Genomic DNA, 16,417 nt, shown 5'->3' with positions numbered 1-16,417 from the left:
GCATTAACTGCTAATCTTGCTTTGTACAAATAAGGGGGGAACTGTATGGGTGTTGCTTTTATTCAGAACACCCATACTTTTAAAAACAAAAAGTCTGGGTGTTTTGTTTTTAACATTCAGACTTTTATGATTTTTTTTTTAATGTTTGTCCTTTAGAGTTAGCCAAAAATTCTTATTTCCTTCAATCACACATTTCATGCTAAGCTAAAAAGCCATTTTTGTTGTTACCTTGACAATCATTTGCTCCAGATATTGACACTTATCAGTAACTGTGATTATTCACTACTTCATACTTCTGCAGGTTACAAAAAATACCCGAGCAGATAAAACTAATCTGTAAAACACATTGGATTATTGAAACATTTAACCTTAGTTAAAAATAAAGCAAAATATTCTGATTTTTTTTTATCTGACACAGGTACTGTTCACACAATAATAGTTATTTTTATCCAGGCTAAATAGGCATGACAACCACAAGTGGAAATCAAATATATTATATTTTCCAAAATTAATCATGAGACTTATGCATTTTTATATATTTTTTCTTTTATCAACGCAATTTATCTGTAACTAAAAAAGGAGGTACACTTGTATTATCAATTTAGCTTATATGTCTAAAATGAAAGTACATGGCTAAAAATGGCGAAGCTTGAATTCCAATTGTCAAATAGGTGAATTAATATGCAGTTATTTCAGAAACTTGTGCAGTATATTTGCTTGGTTTTGCTAAATTTAGTCTTTCAGATGAGGAAGAAGTAAAAGAAAAACTTGAATTTAATGCTTTAATACGACTCACTGTGGGCCAAAATGACTCAAATCATAATGAAGCTTAATATGATGCTACGTTTTGTTACGTAAGATACTACTAACCCGGGTGGCTAAATGCTAAATGTGTAGGCCATCTGAACCCAAAGCAATTTACTGAAATTCATAAGTCTGCTGTATTTGATCAAGAAAATGTTTTTTGAGTAAAAAAGAAAACCCAAAAAACCCACCCCAGTCTAAATGATAAGAATGTATATATTATTTTTGCACAGTGTGTGACAGCAGACATCATGCAGCACATTTCCACCCCCAGCTGATGCGCCTGTCCATCCGAGACGTTTTGATGGCAACCGCCGTCAGAGTCGACGGTCACTCTTTGAACCCCGGGTTGTCTCCGCTGACAGCCGGCCCTGCTATGCGGCCCCGTCACTCAGCTCCGGGCACCAACAATAGCAGAAAATTCCATCGTGTTTGTTTGGTTAAGGAGAGAGCTCTCTGAAACCCCTGAACCTCCTCGAGATCCACGGCAGCCTCGCTCACCCTGCGCACCGAGCCGGTGTCGGTCCTGCTCAAGAAAGACGGTGGGAGGACAGTTTCAGCCGCTCTCTCAAGAATGCTCGGCCCCCCGTTTTACAAATTGTGTCTCCTGTGTTGCTCCACAATGGAGCAAACGGGTTAAATCCACCTTGAAATGCACTTAGCAGAACATGTCAACATGTCAGGGTGCGCTCTGCTCTATGCTCCGTTTTAATCCAGCCCATTGAACGCTGACAGTTGTCTGTGAGTCAGATATTCACGGGGTCTTTGTCACTTTAGCTCTTGAGCTCCAGCAGACCTGCTTCGGGGTGAGGGGGAGAAAAGCAGAACTCAGGTAACATGTTAAAACACACTTGCTAGTCGCAATGCGCTGTAGTCACAGCTAAGGCTTTGGGATGTGGAGAAACGGATCCAAACCTTGTGTAAACATGTGTTAAACGTGAGGGAGAGGATAAACCAGAGCAAGGATTACTGGTTGAGAGATGAATATGGCGCGGTTTTGGCCGCTGTTGTTACCCTGGCGGTATCTGGCTCAGGAGCCGTCATGCTGAGCTGCCTGCAGGGCGTGGATGGAGTGTAGTAGCTGCAAACAGGATCTTAACAGGATCTTCTGGGAACTTGGTGTCTAAGAAGAAGGTACTCGATTGGATTTACCTACAGATTTCAGTCAAGTAGTGTGCAAAGAGGTCTCTTTGATTAAAGTGTCTGGATTCTCATCAGGAGTCTTGACAGCCATCCATCAAAGCAGGAGTTTAAAGGAGAGCAGTATTATGTTTTCCAACCACTTTGCATAATTTTGTAGCACAGTTCAAGTAACTATGCTGCCTTCAGTTGTTATAAAAATGTTGTCTATGTTATATATGACTTGAAGTTAGGCCTGTGTCTCTTCAAAAACTCCTGCTATTTCTGAAACTTCACCTCCAGGAAGTCATCACAACATGGCTCCTCTATTAACCTTTTAGCAATGTTTTTATCAGCGTTTCACTGAGAAGAAGCTCATGTGATGAGCTCAGCAGATACACAGTTTCACCAGGTGTTTGCTAATTGATGCTGGGTAGTCTGATGGAGCTGAGTGGAGGAGCCTGAGAGCTTGGAAACCATTTCGAGGGCCGTCATAGGCCAACCAAGCACTTTGCACAGCTGAATGGTTGCCACAGGAGATTCAAGGATTTCGTAAACATGCATGAGAAAGAATCAAAGCAACACTGCAGGTATGTTTTTGATGAGTCAATAACATTATAACTCAACGTAAAGCTAAAACAAATTTATTTTACATAATTCTGCCCCTTTTTCAATGTTTATTGGCCCTAATGGACTTCATTTGATAGTGAATTGACAGAAAAGTGGGTAATGAGAGAACGGGGAAGGTCATCAGGCCAGCAATTGAACCTGTGATGGCCGCATTGAGGACTAAGGCCTAGGTGGGTCGTGCTCAACCCCTAAACATCAGGAAGAACCAAAACGAAGGTTCTTCCTGATGTTTAGATTACAGTTTCACACACTGCCGAGAGCATTTCCCTCCCGTGTGCTGTGCCAACACAATCTGCATGCTGCATACTCCCAATTGATAATGTCAAGGTTGTCTCATTTCTTTCCCTCGCTCTGACGTAAGCAAGTCTCTTTTTGCAACAAATGTACCCTCTGCAAAACTCCCATTGACCGTTCGCTTCCTCTTTTGACATATTTGGATGAAAAGGTAAGAGTGATAAAGGATGATCAAGGTGAGGGTGCTTTTCTTTTTTTTTTTATTTTTTTTATTTTGGTAATCCAGCAGAGGTGGAGGGCCTGTGAAGTGAGCTTATCTGACCCCTGATAAGAACAGGATACCCTCAGGAATGGCCTAAATTCAATACATGTGGCTTGTCCTGGGATGCAGTTTGGAAAGGAGATCTACTGTAGAAGCAAATAGTCTTACGCAGAAGACAATGGTATCTATCTGTAGGCGAGTAAGATGTTTGCTTTATGTTCATGTAATCCCCAAAAAGTCATCTAGAGAGTGATTCCAATCAGTAACCTCAGCTCCTAAATCATTTAGTCAGGTCTTCTGTCACACAGGAAGCCGTCTTATTACCTCTGGAAGCAGCACAAAGATTTACTGAGCTCATGTTTGATGACAGCACACAACAAAGGAGCCACGTTTGTGTGTACGTGTGTGTGCGCGAGAGCGTGCTCGGCTGCCAAATCGTGTCGGTTTAAACCTGAGCTGTTTGCATGCAAAAACAAATCACTTTCGCATTCTCTTAATGTCTGGATCCAAACAGGACGCGTCACGTCTTGTTCTCTTTATTTTGACTCAAACAACCTCTTAGTCACCGTCTGCTGGATTGGATACAGTTTCCTTCCCTACATCAGTCGTCATGTCGATTTAATTACCGAATTGATTTGTTGTTGACTACTGAACCAGCCCTGAGATGAGCAGTAGGGCCCTAAGTGGGCAAGCTGGTCTGGCGGGGCTTCAGTCAGGCCATTAAAACTAAAGAACAATGTCATTGATAAAAGTAAAGGAGGTGGATTAGTGGTGCTTGCCAACAGCTGAGGTCATCCAGGACATGCTACAGTGGAAAATTGTCTGCTGCCTGAAAATTGAGCTGTGAGCATCTCATGACAGTCAACAGATGACAACGTCCCTCAATCAAAGCCCTTTTCAGAGTCATTGCAGGACTGACCACTACCCAAAATCCTTCATATCATCATCATCATCATCATCATCGTGCACAATGACAATCTGAAGATGCATGGAAGCAAGGAGAGAACTAAACAGAAATGTAAGTACGATTAATAAATCGGCGCCAGCAGTGAAACCTGATGTTCCCAGATGCTCTTTATCTAATTTTACTGAACTTCAGCAAATTTTACAAAAAAGAATGGAAAATTTCCAAATCCTGAATGATCGAAGCAGGCAGAGTCGAATTATACTGAATCTGGTTTGGCTGCCGTTTTGCTGTAACAGCAGCATAAGGTGATATCACATAAAATCACAACCACAATACATTCACTAGTGAAAATGTTCAATAGATGCAGGACAATGAATACTGCTGACTTTGGTAGACCCCTTTTTATATAATATATTTTACTGCTATTGAATTGTTCTAAACTTGCCAAAAAAAAAAAACACAAGGTCAACATTTCCTAAACTGTCTGGATAATACATCTTGAAATGAAGCTAAATCTTAAAAATCCAGCGTTACATCAGCCTAAGCAGCCCAGAGAGGACACATTTCTTCTCTGATCTGAACTTGACACAATTTAGGAGCTAATCCGTTTTACAAGCTGCTGCCTAACAAACTGCTTTTTGCTTCCGACAGAATTCGCCGAACACCAGCAGAGCCGAGAAATCATCAGCACCGAGCTGACAGCTTCCCTCCGACAGGGTCCGCTTCAGGGCTCAGGTGTTATCACTCTGAGTCACGTCACATAAATCAAAGTGTCTTCCACTGCCATGACTGCTTGACTGCTTCCCCCAAACTGCAGCCAGCACATCTGGGTGCAGATGGGAGAAACTGCTTCGGCCTGAGCTGCGCACAAATCACAACTCCCGTGGATTGTCATGTCCACGCTACAGCCATCCTTCTACTAGGACAAGTCGCAGACGGGTCGAGTAGCGGAGACAGACTGCACGTCAACCTCGCCTTGTGGCTTCTGTCTGACAGATTCTGTCCTGTTTAGCTAATAAAAGCGGCGGGTGGCTTGTGATTGAATCAGGCTCTCACATAAACACTGAACTCAATTGTGGATGTGCTGTGTAAGCTGTGCTTCAGAAGCACGTAGTTATGGCCGACTGGGTTTATTTTTTTGGCGCTTATCTGAGGAAAGACACTGGTCTGTATTTGCATGAGACGGAGTGTGGCTGTACCGTGTGTGGTCAAGCTGGAGAGAATCATGTGCAGCATTTACTTGTGTCCACATTTGTTGTCTTGAACGTTTGATGAACGCTTGCAGACAACGTTCGCTGAACGTCAAAATAAAACACCTTTAACTTTCTAATGGACATTGTCTGCAAACGTTCAGTTAACATCTGGCAAACGTCCAGCCAATGTTCAATGATGATGATTCATTTTGGAGTTTGCCGAATGTTGGCTGGAATCATTGAAAGTTTGCAGACAACACTTTGCCAAACATCATAGTGGCCTGGATTAATGACATTGAATACTACCAAGGCAAAAGTATTGATAGAAAAATAACACATTATTCTACTATACATGTATGTAAATGGGCTGCACAGTGGCGCAGTTAGTAGAGCTGTTGCCTTGCAGCAAGAAGGTTCTGGGTTCAATTCCCGGCCCCAGTCTTTCTGCATGGAGTTTGCATGTTCTCCCTGTGCATGCGTAGGTTTTCTCCAGGTACTCCGGTTTCCTCCCACAGTCCAAAAACATGATTGTCAGGTTAATTGGCCTCTCTAAATTGTCCCTAGGTGTGAGTGTGTGTGTGCATGGTTGTGTGTCCTGTGTGTCTCTGTGTTGCCCTGCGACAGACTGGCGACCTGTCCAGGGTGACCCCGCCCCTCACCCAGAACGTTAGCTGGAGATGGGCACCAGCAACCCCCCTGACCCCACCAAGGGACAAGGGTGTAAAGAAAATGGATGGATGTAGATATCAGAGAGATATCATCAGTAAAACGTTCATCCAAAAAATACTGTATAAGAGCATCAATTTTAATGTAATGTTTTTTGGAATAACAAATGCACAATAATAACAAGAGGAAGAGGAAGAAGAAATAACTCAAAAAATGTCAGCATTTTAAAACATCAATTTCTTAGATAAATACCGTAGGATACATTTCCAAAAACTTAATGCTGTGATGATACATACATTTACTGTTAAGTCTAACAAAAAGGCCAAAACAGAGGAAACATGTAAGGGAGCAAATGACTTTTTCCAAGTCAGATCGGATAGAGATCTTTGAGGATTGCCTTGTATTTAGTTACATCTCCGTCCATCTTCCTTCCCTACACAATGACACTGCTACTTGCTTAATGTTACCCCTTAAACGCTATAAAATAAAGACAATTAAATCTTGAATTTACATGGCATGTACGTTCAAGATTGCTGCTAAGCACCGTTTCTGCTGCTTAGCAGCAAGGTTATATTTCTGCTTGTTCTACTCGTTTTTGAGGACAGGACCTTGAGAAACGGCTCCGTCTTTAAAAATGGGGAGTTTCACAAAAGAACTGATGAGAACATTAAGCCAGACCCGGGTTTCCTCCTTTCACTTCACAAAGGGAGGACGGTTCGGTGTTGCTGATAGTGGCATTAAAACTGCATTTTGCTCCACTCCTCAAAGTGATAGCCAGCTCGGTCACTCCTCGCCCTCCCTGACTTCCCTCCGTTCTCACCTGCAGAGACGCCCAAGAAAAACATGAGCCAGCAAGGCCTCACCGTCACATGTGATGATACCGGCACATACTTCTAGGCACCATATCTTCTTCCTCTACAGATGCATCTTAATGGATGCTCATCCATGTGCTTACAACGTTCTAGTCTTGACTGATTTCAGAGTTAAGAAAAATACCTTGGTGTGATTTTAGTGTAATTTGATAGAGGTTTGTACTGCTCTGGTACATCTACAAAATCTCTCTAACAGGCAATAAAATATGAAATTCTGGATCTACTTTAGACCGTTTCTTACTTGTTTGGTAGTGTTGCAAGTTAGTTTTTACCAAAGGGGTCCATTAAAGTAGCCCTCCTTTCATTATTCAATTCACAGTGTGTTATGCACCAGTACTACTGGGAGCTAAACCCACAACCTGATGCTTCCACCTACATGCTTGACGGGTACTAATGGGCCTCACCTTGACTCCATAGTTGCTCTGTAGGCCAGTTAGCTCCCGTCTGGAACGAACTTTTCTTTCTTGGTTGACATCTTTTCAGTCCATGTTGGTGTTAAACTTCCTTATCCATTGACAGCAACATTTCTGTTCCAGGGTACGCTTCAGCCTTGGTTATTGCTTGGTTGCTCCTTTTTTTTTGTAAATGTACAGCTGCTTTCTGGAGAAATTGATACATCCATTTAATTTGTACTGCTGGATCTGCATTTGTACATAAGTGGCAAGTTATTGGGTCTTCATGAACTTCACTGGACTTAACAATTTCTCCGGGAATACAATGAAATTAGAAATGTACAGTGTCCACAACAAGTTAAGTTTATTGGCAAAATCCAAAATGTCCCAGGAGCTAGCTAGATACAAAATGTAAGGACTGCATTCACTTATCAGGTGTGGTCTCAGGTATGGAACAAAAGGCTTTCGTTGGTTGCATCAGGTGTGCTGAATAAAGAACAATTCAAACAACTGGGCAGTTGACAGTAACATCAATTATTTTAGAAACATCAAGAAAATTGTCAAAAGCATTCAGGGATACAGACAATAAGATGGCAAAGACCCTGGACGATTAGATCAGAAGCATATTTTGTAGTTTTAAAGGAGCAATGGCTTCACCACCTAATCATGGTAGACAGATGAAGCGTTCTACCACTTTGAACACTTGCCAGAAGGCAGGTGTTCAAAAACTCTTACCACAGTAAATTGACCGTGACCACTCACCTCACCAAAACCACACAAACTTAACCTGCACCATGTTTTCTTCTAGAATTGTCTGTGATTTAGCTCCATCTATTCACTCTTTTACTAAACTGCTGAAGAGGCGCGTCCCCACAGTATCATTTAGCATGTGTTTGTATAGGGATGAAATGTTAACGTTAATCAACAGTGTTCATTTTCTGCCGTACACAGTTTTCTACTAGGCTTACTGTGTCCTCTACCTGTTGTGTGGTTGTGTGGTAATCCAGACTTTACATGCCTTTCTTTCAAGAATAACGTTCATATAATCTTTTTCTTCTTCTTCACATTCACACAGTAAAATCCCAGAAAAATGTGAAAAACAAAATATAAATTTTTTTTGTTGTTGTTCAAATTTTAAGGTTTATTCATGAGTTTTTCCAGAGACTTGTACCTCTCTGTGATAAGAGAATAGCCTGGTGACAGAATGCCAACAGACTGGAGCCTCAGAGATCTCTCATCCGTTTCAATCCCACCGTGGTCCGCTGGTTGCCCAGTCTGACCCGCAGCCTTTCTAATTTGGTGATGAGCTGTAAAGTGACCTGCCTGCCCCGGGTTGCAACAGGAGTGGGATTCCAGGGATGGGTGACACCGTAGAAGGCACACAGACACACACCCCACCACCCTTGTCACTCTCTCCCGGTCCCCCCTTGGACCCACGGGGAGACCAAGGCACCTGCTCTCAAGGGCACCCCGACAATTATCCCTCTGCAACCATCCAACTTATGGGTAAGGTGAGAAGCCAGGAATAATTGATGATGATGTCGGCAGTGCTGTCTGTTTGGGCAGAGCAGGAGACACTTCCTCACCCTCCTGCAGAGGGCTTACTGTCTTGGCACTTCCATTAGCGCTAATTGGTTTGAAGTCGGTCATTCCATTTAGCGCTTATACGTTTATACGTTATACTGTTACTTTGATGTTTAGTTTGATTGATTTTCTTAGTCTCAAACTCTGCTTGCTTTTCTCTCTCCTGCTCAGCCACCTGCACTCTTTATTGTTTCATTTTTTGGGGAGGTGAGGCAGGGGGGGTTCAGGAAGATTGACTGACTCTAATCCAAGTCCACAGAAGAGGTTTAAAGCACTCTAGTTTCAGCTAATCTTCCAGCTCGGGCCTAGCCGGGCATGAAAGTCGCTTTTTCCATGATAGGAATGGACAAATAAAGGTTTTTCCCAGCGCTCCTATGAAAGAGGCCTGTGTGCTCAGTGGATTAGAGACCAGTGTTTTCTGTCTCCGTTTCACAATTAGACTGAAATGGATGATGCCTCAGTCTGTGTTTATTGCAAAAGCTTTTTCTTTGTTTTATGCAAGACTACAAAATAATATATTTTGCTATATTACAAGAGCAGTTATGAAAGTAGATCTTCTTAATGAAAAATGTGACGTGTTACTTTGATACATTCAGAGTGAGCTAAAGCCAACTTTTCCTTTTATTCTCCAGGCCAGCATGCCATCAAAATGCCATCAGGCTTTAGATCTAAATAGTGCTGATGAACAAGTTTCATATTTGTTTCTGTTTACTTCTTTCTTTTTCCTCAGTCGTCTAAATGCTATGATCACATGTCTCAACGGTAAATAATCTCAGAATGTAATTGATAAATATGAAACAACCCCTCTGAAAGGTTTGAACCATAAGGAAATGTCTCTAACAGATGTGCACATAAAGACTCGTTCTCCTTCGCAGAATGGTTTGAACTCAGTCAAAATGGACTGAGAGCAACTGTGACCCTCAATTTTTCTGGTCTTGCCACTTTCAATCTTTCAATAAAATTTTTCTCTGGGCTTTAACTAGGCCATTATTAAAATTCATATTACTCGGGGGGGGCGGGGGGGGGGCTAAAGACTGCAAAAGACTTAAGACTGGGGAGAATCACTTTTAGCAACACAGATTCAATATAATGGTACAGATATATTAAAATACTCTCAAGTATAGAGCTAAACCTAATTGAGAATCTGCGACTGTTCATAGAAGTCAAAGTATTATTCACGTGAGAGTGATGAGTGAGAAGGACACGGAGAGAGAGGGAAAGACGCGCGCTCCTGTGTGTGTAACTGCTTTTGTGAAAGAGAGCGCGAGTGAGTGACGTTTCTGATCAGGCACTTACATGGGCAGCTCCTCCTAAAGGAAGGGGTCCTCTTTGAAATTCAGTTTCCCTGGCAACTCTTGACAGCACCGCCGTCTTCCAGACATGGTACTTATTTGGTACTTATTTTCTAAACATTTAGTGGGTTGGGTTTCTTTTTTTGCTCTCTAGACTGACGGTGAAAGCAGGCTGACAACAGCCGCCAAGTAACTATACTGTCTGTGCAGTGTTGGTAGTTCTAGCTGTGGGTTGTTGCTAGTGTTTAGCTATAGTTAGCCAGTTTGTTGCTCAGCTTCTGTCTTTCAAACATTAAGAAACTATTGTTTCGTGGATTTGTAAGCTGGTTGGGTTCAAAATTAGGTTAATCTTCCGACTGGAGAATGTCATTGGACACCATTGGAGAAGATGGCATCAAGCTCCGTTCAAAGAACAGATTAGCATACGTTCATACTGCAATCAGTGCCAAACAGACCTAAACATGGTCTTTACAAATAACGCAGAGTGCTGAGCTACTTTAAAAGCAGACAAATGTCAACGATTATTTGACAATCCTTATTTTAAATCCCAGGGTTTTTTTTTTTAGCTGCATGGATAAGACGTGTTCGAGATCTCAATTGGTTTTTCTATTAGTAAATCATTATTTGATTACATTCTTGCAGAAAAGAAACATTCTAATGTTAATAAATATTTATTTTTAACAAAGTCATCATCTGTACAGTCCGTCCTATTGCTCCATTCAAAACGAATTTAAATGAAGCATTTAAAAAAAACCTTTAAAAATTGATCTGAGTATCTTGGAACTTCTGGTTGGTAATCAACGACTTTCTGTTTCTCTGTGGTAAAAATGAAACCTGACATCAACGCCCCTGTTTTTTTAATCCACTCATTCCATGATGGTACAATGACTCATAATTATGTTACCACAGTAAGATGGGAAAATATGTCCAAAGCTGTCGGTATCATCTTGTCTTCACCTGGTCTCCATAGGAACCATTAAAGATAATCTGCCAAATGGCTCCTCGTGAGGCATTTCTGTCCTACAATCATAAATGTGCACATGTAGAGTTTTATGAACATAAGTACTTTAATTGGAACCCTATGACTAAGGTGAGATTGTAGGCAGAAAACACAAATGAAGGTTTTGTTGTGGAGACAGATGGAAAAGACAACTGCTTAGTGCGGTGGAGTTATCTGTGATGCTGTTCTGTTTTTGGTTTTCCAAAGGCAATGGGAACATGTTAGAGTGTCTGAAATCAATTACAATATTTGAAATACCTGATGATTGAAAACAAAATCAAGTATGTCACAAGATGAAGAGATGAAAGCATAAAAGAGGACCCAGAGCTGTGGAGGGTTGTAAAAAAAAAAAAAAAAAAAAGTAAAACACAGAGCATTGTCCTGTTGCCAAAATGGATTGTTGCAAAGCAGCAGGGGATCCAATAATTGCACCACTGATGACGACTTTATTGAAAACACTTATTTCTCGGCATGGACTCTTGTTCGCCACTGAATAAATATGCTTAGAATAAAAACAGTTAATGTCAACATTTTTCAGCGTTAGATTATTCTGCTCCAATACAAGATGAAGTTGTTTTAAGGCTTTTTATCCATTTTCAACTGGGGTGTAGTGAGAGTGCACTACTTTGACAGGTTTATTAAATATTTACAAGGTTGAGTTCTGGAAGATCTCCACTATGTACTAATAGTTAAACTCTGCCAAAAAATAATTGTTCTTAGTTTGGTGTGCACCAACTTGCTCATACCTCCCTAAACATGACTGACAGCTGAACCAGTGAGGGGTGTCGTGTTTGACATGCTGTAACTCCTGTTTTTTTTTTTTGTTTTTTTTTTCTCCCCTGCTCTTAATCTCTAGTTGCATTATTGGGATTACAGCACAATAAGTCCTTCCTTGTTCTCATGTGTTAGCTGTATTCACAGCCAAATCCACCCCATATCCAGAAGACCCATCACACCCAAAAAAAAAAAAAATGCGTGGTGATGTACGATGACACTTGAGCTGTCAACCCTCTTGTGTCCCTTTGTGCTGTAGTGCCCAGGTAGATGACCTCACGGAGGAAATGGCTGATAATGCAAACAGATAAGGCTCCTGGTACCTGTTGACCACAGTCAGAACCTCTTAAATCAGGTCTTCCTGACATGCTGCTCCATCTGTGACTGGCTCAGCGACACCCACAAGGCATTGAGCCCTTATCTGCCATGGCCCCTGCTTAGCATTCACGCCATTCATGCGAACAATGCTACCGCTTCCCGCTCATTGGATCTGTGACTGACAGTGGGTGTTGGTGCACTTGTGTCTGACTTCAGCCTCTATCTGACACTGGTCTGTTTGTCCAGCCTCGATACCCCCACCAAGACACAATAAAGGGCGTGACGCTTCCCTTGCTGTTTTTTCCAACTGGACCTCAGTAATGGAGCTTGCTCTCTATTTGGCACATTGGCTTCCTCCTCAGGAGGACTTGCATTAGAAGGGGGAGGGTCAGGACAGAAGGGCTGACTAATGGTGAGTTCACCACCTACTGACCAGCCCGCGAGGTAAAAATACCATTAGGTTCAGACAGTAAAATAGTAACATTAAAATAAGGGTTCTGAATAGATGAGATACGATGGGTTAGCCAAAGATTAGGCCGTGCATTGAGATTGATCAATGATTTAAAGTGGGGGTGGCCACACTTTTTGTCACATGGGCCAAAATTAACAAGTTAAAAGAACTTGTGGGCAAAAAAAATGGTAAAGACATTTGGGAAGATTGCAATAAAAAAAAACTATTAAAGTTGTTTGATTTTTTAAAAATTTTTATTCTGTTATAAGAAAAAGATTTTAGTGACTTTCTTCCAAAAATGATTGCTATATTTCACCAAGTTTTATAAATTACATCAAATCTGACCTGGGTAAAACCAGTAAAACCACGTCTATGTCGACATAGACATGGTTTTACTTCTAAAAAAGATTGGTTATAAAACACAAATACTCTGTGTTGTATTTAACTTTGGACGTCCCTGATTTAAAGTAATCTAGATCCAGTCTACTGTATTTAAATGTTTTATGGTTCAAATTAGGGGTGGGCATTTATCGCATCGTTTCTCATTTATTATTATAAGAATTTTGATTTGTTGTTGTCACAATAAGTTCCAATTAATGCTATTTAAAATTCCCTAAAACCATGAGTTTTGTGGGGATTGTCAGTTTTAGTATTTTCTCCATTGTTTTATCAATGAGAGTATCAATAAATATCAGTAAAATATGATTAAATGCAATTAGTGTGAACAGTTTAGTGCTTAAAAATCACATTCATTTATATGATATACATATGGCATGCTAAAGAACTGGGTTTACCATGTGGGTAACACTTTATTTGAAGGGGTGTGCATAAAACTGACATGACACTGTCATAAACATGACATAACACCTGTCATGAACATGAAGGAGTCTTTATGAATGTTTATGACAGTTGTCATGAAGTGTCATTCGGTAAATAATGACACTTTCAATACAAAGTTGCTCTAAAAGTTGCATTAAAAGTCCATTAAAAGTGCCAACTTTGCACAATTTTGTATATAATGACATTTTAATGCAAAGTTGGCATTTTTAATGGACTTTCAATGCAACTTTTAGAGCAACTTTGCATTAAAAGTGTAATTATTTACTGAATGACACTTCATGACAACTGTCATAAACATAAAGACTTCTTCATGTTCATAACAGGTGTTATGTCATGTTTATGACAGTGTCATGTCAGTCTTATGCACACCCCTTCAAATAAAGTGTTACCCAAATGGGTGTTTTCCAAAAGCAGCATTTGTGTTTGTCAGGTTTTGATCACTGTGTCATAGTAACAAGTAATGAATAGTTATTGTCATTTTTATTGCTATAATAGTACACCAAACCCCATGATAAAACTTTTTAACTCCATATCGCCCAACCCTACCTCCAATAAATAACGTCTTCCCATAAAAGGTTGATTACTATTGTTTGGTTTTATTAATATTTTTGAAAGTTGACTGACCCAACCAGGGATAGGAACCAGAAGAAGTGGAAATAATGTGTTGCATGAATTCTTCAGCAAATAACATGCAATTGAATCAAATTATACGGTAGATTTAAATAGCTTTATGGTTGCTCATTTGTGTAATTCATGAAAATACATGAAAAACCATTGTGTGAAATGGGTCGTAAGGCGCCAAGTGGGGCAAAAAATGAGGGTTTTGATTGGTTAAGCGGTGAATTGAGTTGCTGCTACTTTGTGCTTCATACGTAAATTGAAACGTCCAGTCGCTTTCTCTGGCGTCTGTGAAATTATTTTACTTTGTCTGAGAAATCGTAGTAGTTTCGAGACCGTAACGTTTTACTGTCGGCCAAGCCACGCCTAACAGGAACTTCTTCGCCAGGTGTCGGTTTTGGGTTTTCATCGTTCGGCTCACATCTCATGCTCGACTGGTCCGATATCGGAGCTCGCATCTCCGGATCCTCCGTATTGGCTCCCGTGAAGCGGGCCCATTACAAAGCTCCTATAATACACCCTTGTGATGGGCATGCCCCTCCCTTCCTGCTCGCTCTTATTTATGAATGGCACATCTTATTTTTGACAAAGGGGGCAACTCAGGTGGGTAGCTGCTGCTGGGATCACATGATACTTTGTACAGAGCGAGGAATGTGGACAGGCATCCCTCTCTCGCCTCTAAACTTTGATGCAGAATATCATAACGAATAAGCTTGACACACGCTGCGATGAAGATGAGGAGAGGGGGGCTTTGCTGCAGTCGTGGGGGCATGAGGGGGCACAGATAGTGACTGTTTGATCTGGAGGTCGCCAGCCCCCTCGATGGTGTTGAGAGATCCTTGGCGGACGAGGCTGGCTCTTATTTAATAACATGAAGGGGAAGCAGACCTTTCTCTCATAATTAGGCCTAATTACCTGGTAGGTGTGGACTGACAGCCCAAGAAGAGACAAACTGCCTTTATCCACAGTCTTAGAGTCAGATTACCCCCAAGCTGTCTTATCTGTTTGGAGGCCAGCAGGAGCCTTGGTACTCTTCTTCTTGCTGGCTCCTGTATATTAACCAGTCAACCTGATTTATTACGGCCTGGTCCGTGGCACCCGGGTTTAATAACGCATCTTCATTGCTCTTCTCTGTAAGTCAAAGAACCTTCTCCAGGATGTAAACCGGGTGAAGCGTAGTTCTGCTGACCTGTTTTCCCTCTGCAAACCGATGCAGAACGCGTGTGGGATGGATCTAGTCGGCTGTTTGTAAAAAAGTCCCATCTTCTACAGCCAAACTGGAAAGCAAAACGCACACTTGCAAGATTTCAATAGAAAGAATTTGACAAAAGTCAGCCGGACTGTTTGCTTGGCCACCTCCGTCAGTTGGCGAGCAAGGCTCTAAGGGTCCGTTTGAGTGACATCTCGCCGATGGTTTGTTTGTTTGCAGTATCTGTCTCTTTTCCCGAGCCGCTGCGTGTTTGTGTTTGGGTTTGTGGGTGACCCACTCGCAGCCACAACAACAGGAGCCATTGTTGGAGGCAGTTTCAGGGACTGGAAATGGCTGCTGCCTGGAAAAAACAAAACAAAAAGAGTGGCAGCACTCCCAGGAGGAACTTGTGGTTTTGGGGATAAAGTGGCAAACGCACTTATATGTTGCTTTGGTTCTAGTAGCATCTAAGTAAATATGAGGTTTTCCAAGTGTAGATTCAAGAAATCACCCAAGTAAAGGGTAAAAAAAAAACAATTAGGTGAAAAAGCTGCTCAAGTCCAATTAGTTAAACTGCCTGATTTATCTTTAGAAATGTTGTAACCACAGATATATGAAATATTGTGCAAATATTGGAACTTCTGAATAGTAAAGTGGAAAATAAACAAAGAAATCATTGACATATTTACCAGACAACCAATTAAGGAACAAGAAACATACATTTCCAAACCTCACTATTTCATAACATGAACCTTTTGCACTGATCAGCTGGATAATCTGAACCGTGCAATTTTCTTTTTTTCTTTTGGCTCTGATCTGTGATTGGCAGGTTTAATACTGAGAAATTATATATATTTTTTCCCTTAATCAGTGAATGTGTTAAGACTAAGAACTTCTATTTTCTTGCTATAAATACACTAACCAACATCACGTTCTTTGATTTCATTAAACCTTTTTGAGTTTAATAAAAAAATAGGAGGATATGTTTTGCAACATAAATTAAGATACATGTTTTCTTTTTGTTCTATTATATTTAAAATGTCTTTCTCTGTCAGTGAACCTGCAGCACATTTTTGGCTATCCTAAATAAAATCAAAATTGGTCCAAATCTGAACCGACAAGTAAAAGAAAAAATAAAATAAAATCTGAAGTAAACCTAAAATTGGCATTGGCTTGGAAAAGACTGATTGGTTCTCCTGATAATTTGTACAACATCAAATCTCTTTTTTAAAACTTGGTTCTACAAGTCTTTGAAAGTAGCAAAAGAAAACA

The 16,417-nt window shown here is 40.9% G+C and overlaps 1 protein-coding gene across 2 annotated transcripts in view; it reads left to right on the top strand.

The window, feature by feature from the left end:
* Nucleotides 1-9,915: 9,915 nt before the first annotated feature.
* The window catches only part of gnb1l (guanine nucleotide binding protein (G protein), beta polypeptide 1-like), a 32,895-nt gene continuing 26,393 nt past the window's right edge, over nucleotides 9,916-16,417 (top strand). The window contains exon 1 of one of the 2 annotated variants that reach the window (XM_008417648.3): nucleotides 9,916-10,046. Coding sequence is in view for 1 of the 2 variants with exons in the window: in XM_008417647.3 (XP_008415869.1) it covers nucleotides 10,044-10,057 (14 nt within the window). In the remaining variant the exon portion in view is untranslated. Of the gene's footprint in view, nucleotides 10,058-16,417 lie in introns of both variants that reach the window. The other variant, XM_008417647.3, reaches the window with a different exon arrangement.

The sequence above is a fragment of the Poecilia reticulata genome, chromosome 9 (assembly GCF_904066995.2).
Source record: "Poecilia reticulata chromosome 9, P_reticulata-male-v2, whole genome shotgun sequence".
Lineage (NCBI taxonomy): Eukaryota > Metazoa > Chordata > Actinopteri > Cyprinodontiformes > Poeciliidae > Poecilia > Poecilia reticulata.
The sequence above is the reverse complement of the archived record's forward strand: the minus strand, read 5'-3'. Positions and strand labels throughout refer to the sequence as shown.